General features: G+C 36.5%; 1 protein-coding gene across 2 annotated transcripts in view; it reads right to left on the bottom strand.

The window, feature by feature from the left end:
* The window catches only part of Su(fu) (suppressor of fused domain protein), a 16,633-nt gene extending 16,260 nt beyond the window's left edge, over positions 1-373 (bottom strand). For both annotated transcript variants that reach the window (XM_043018683.2, XM_043018689.2), the window contains exon 1: positions 137-373. In XM_043018683.2, the coding sequence (XP_042874617.1) occupies positions 137-324 (188 nt within the window). In that variant the 5' untranslated portion in view covers positions 325-373. The remainder of the gene's footprint in view (positions 1-136) is intronic.
* Positions 374-1,317: the final 944 nt, after the last annotated feature.

The following is a 1,317-nucleotide window of genomic DNA, read 5'->3' as shown; positions in this document are numbered from 1 at the left end:
AAAATAGGCGGTACACTTTCGAACCATTACATTAGTGACGAGGCGCTTATAGTGAGAATTGCCATAAATGCATATTATGACATTCAACAATTATCGTAATATGACGAAATCATACAATATTTGCGACATTACATACCAGTATTTCACGAGAGCAGTGACCTGCAGAGGATTAGGCTGCTGAGGGTATATACTCCGGCAGGCGGCATAGAGAGCCTCCAGACCGGCAGGGATGGGTCCAGATGCCTCACCTGCCGCCCCTGCCATATCCTGAGCCACATCTAGGCCTGGAACTTGGCCTGGTCCTTGTCCTTCTTTCCAGTCCATGGCAGGGCGTTCCTCTCTCTCTCTGAGCAAGTTGTGGTAAGTCAGGAAACTATAGATGCCAAAGTTCGGGTGAGAAAAACAATTGTCCTAGAAACTCAAAGACAAAAGAGCATCACTATAAGCATCGAAACTGATGTATCTCTTCTTTCAACTCTCTTATTAGAGCCGATGGATAACTAGATCCTATTCTTATTATAACTTCATCCTCGTTCATCTCAAAATAGCTTGGTTTCATGCTGGTTCTGTTAATAAATGTAATGGAAATAGTTCGACTTTATTAACTGCGCTAAAATGGACAAAAACTCAGAGTAAATCAATATATTCAAAGATATATTTCTCTATGTTATGTTATGATATCTTAAATAGAATTAGGTAGTCTTCCGGTTGCTTCTATAATTAGAATGGTAATGCCGGAAATAATTCGAATTGTTAACCAATCGCTAAACTCTCTTCATTCCTAGAAAACCTGAGAGTAATTAGATTATCGATTAACATTAGATTAAGTACATTATAATATATAATATCTAGTGTGGAATGAAAGGAAGATAATCTACATATTTTCATTATAATTATCATTAACAATTTATCAGTCCATTAGCACCAAATTCATATCTGGTCTTTCCTTTTACAACATTGATGGATAACAACAATCAAAGACGTACATATCTAGATTTTATTCATTCTTACCATCACTCCACATACATATGAGGCTTTGCAACTGCTATCAATTACCCTACTGACTCCAATGATGTGTGGCCACTGGTGAAAAATAAATAATAGATGTATACATTTAGGTATACATGCAAATTGAACGAACAGAAGAACATATACAAAAACAGACCTATAAACGAATAACAGGTAGGAATTAGTAATAGGGATGATTTGAACAGTAATGGTAATGGTGATGATGACGATTATGATTATGAAGACGACGACGACGATGATGATGATATTGATGATGGTAACGATGATGATGATGATGATAATGATGAT

Source organism: Penaeus japonicus, unplaced genomic scaffold (genome assembly GCF_977035675.1).
Source record: "Penaeus japonicus unplaced genomic scaffold, GWHDUDI00000001_assembly GWHDUDI00000029, whole genome shotgun sequence".
Taxonomy (NCBI): domain Eukaryota; kingdom Metazoa; phylum Arthropoda; class Malacostraca; order Decapoda; family Penaeidae; genus Penaeus; species Penaeus japonicus.
Note: the sequence above shows the minus strand (reverse complement) of the source record. Positions and strands in the feature narration are given on the sequence as shown.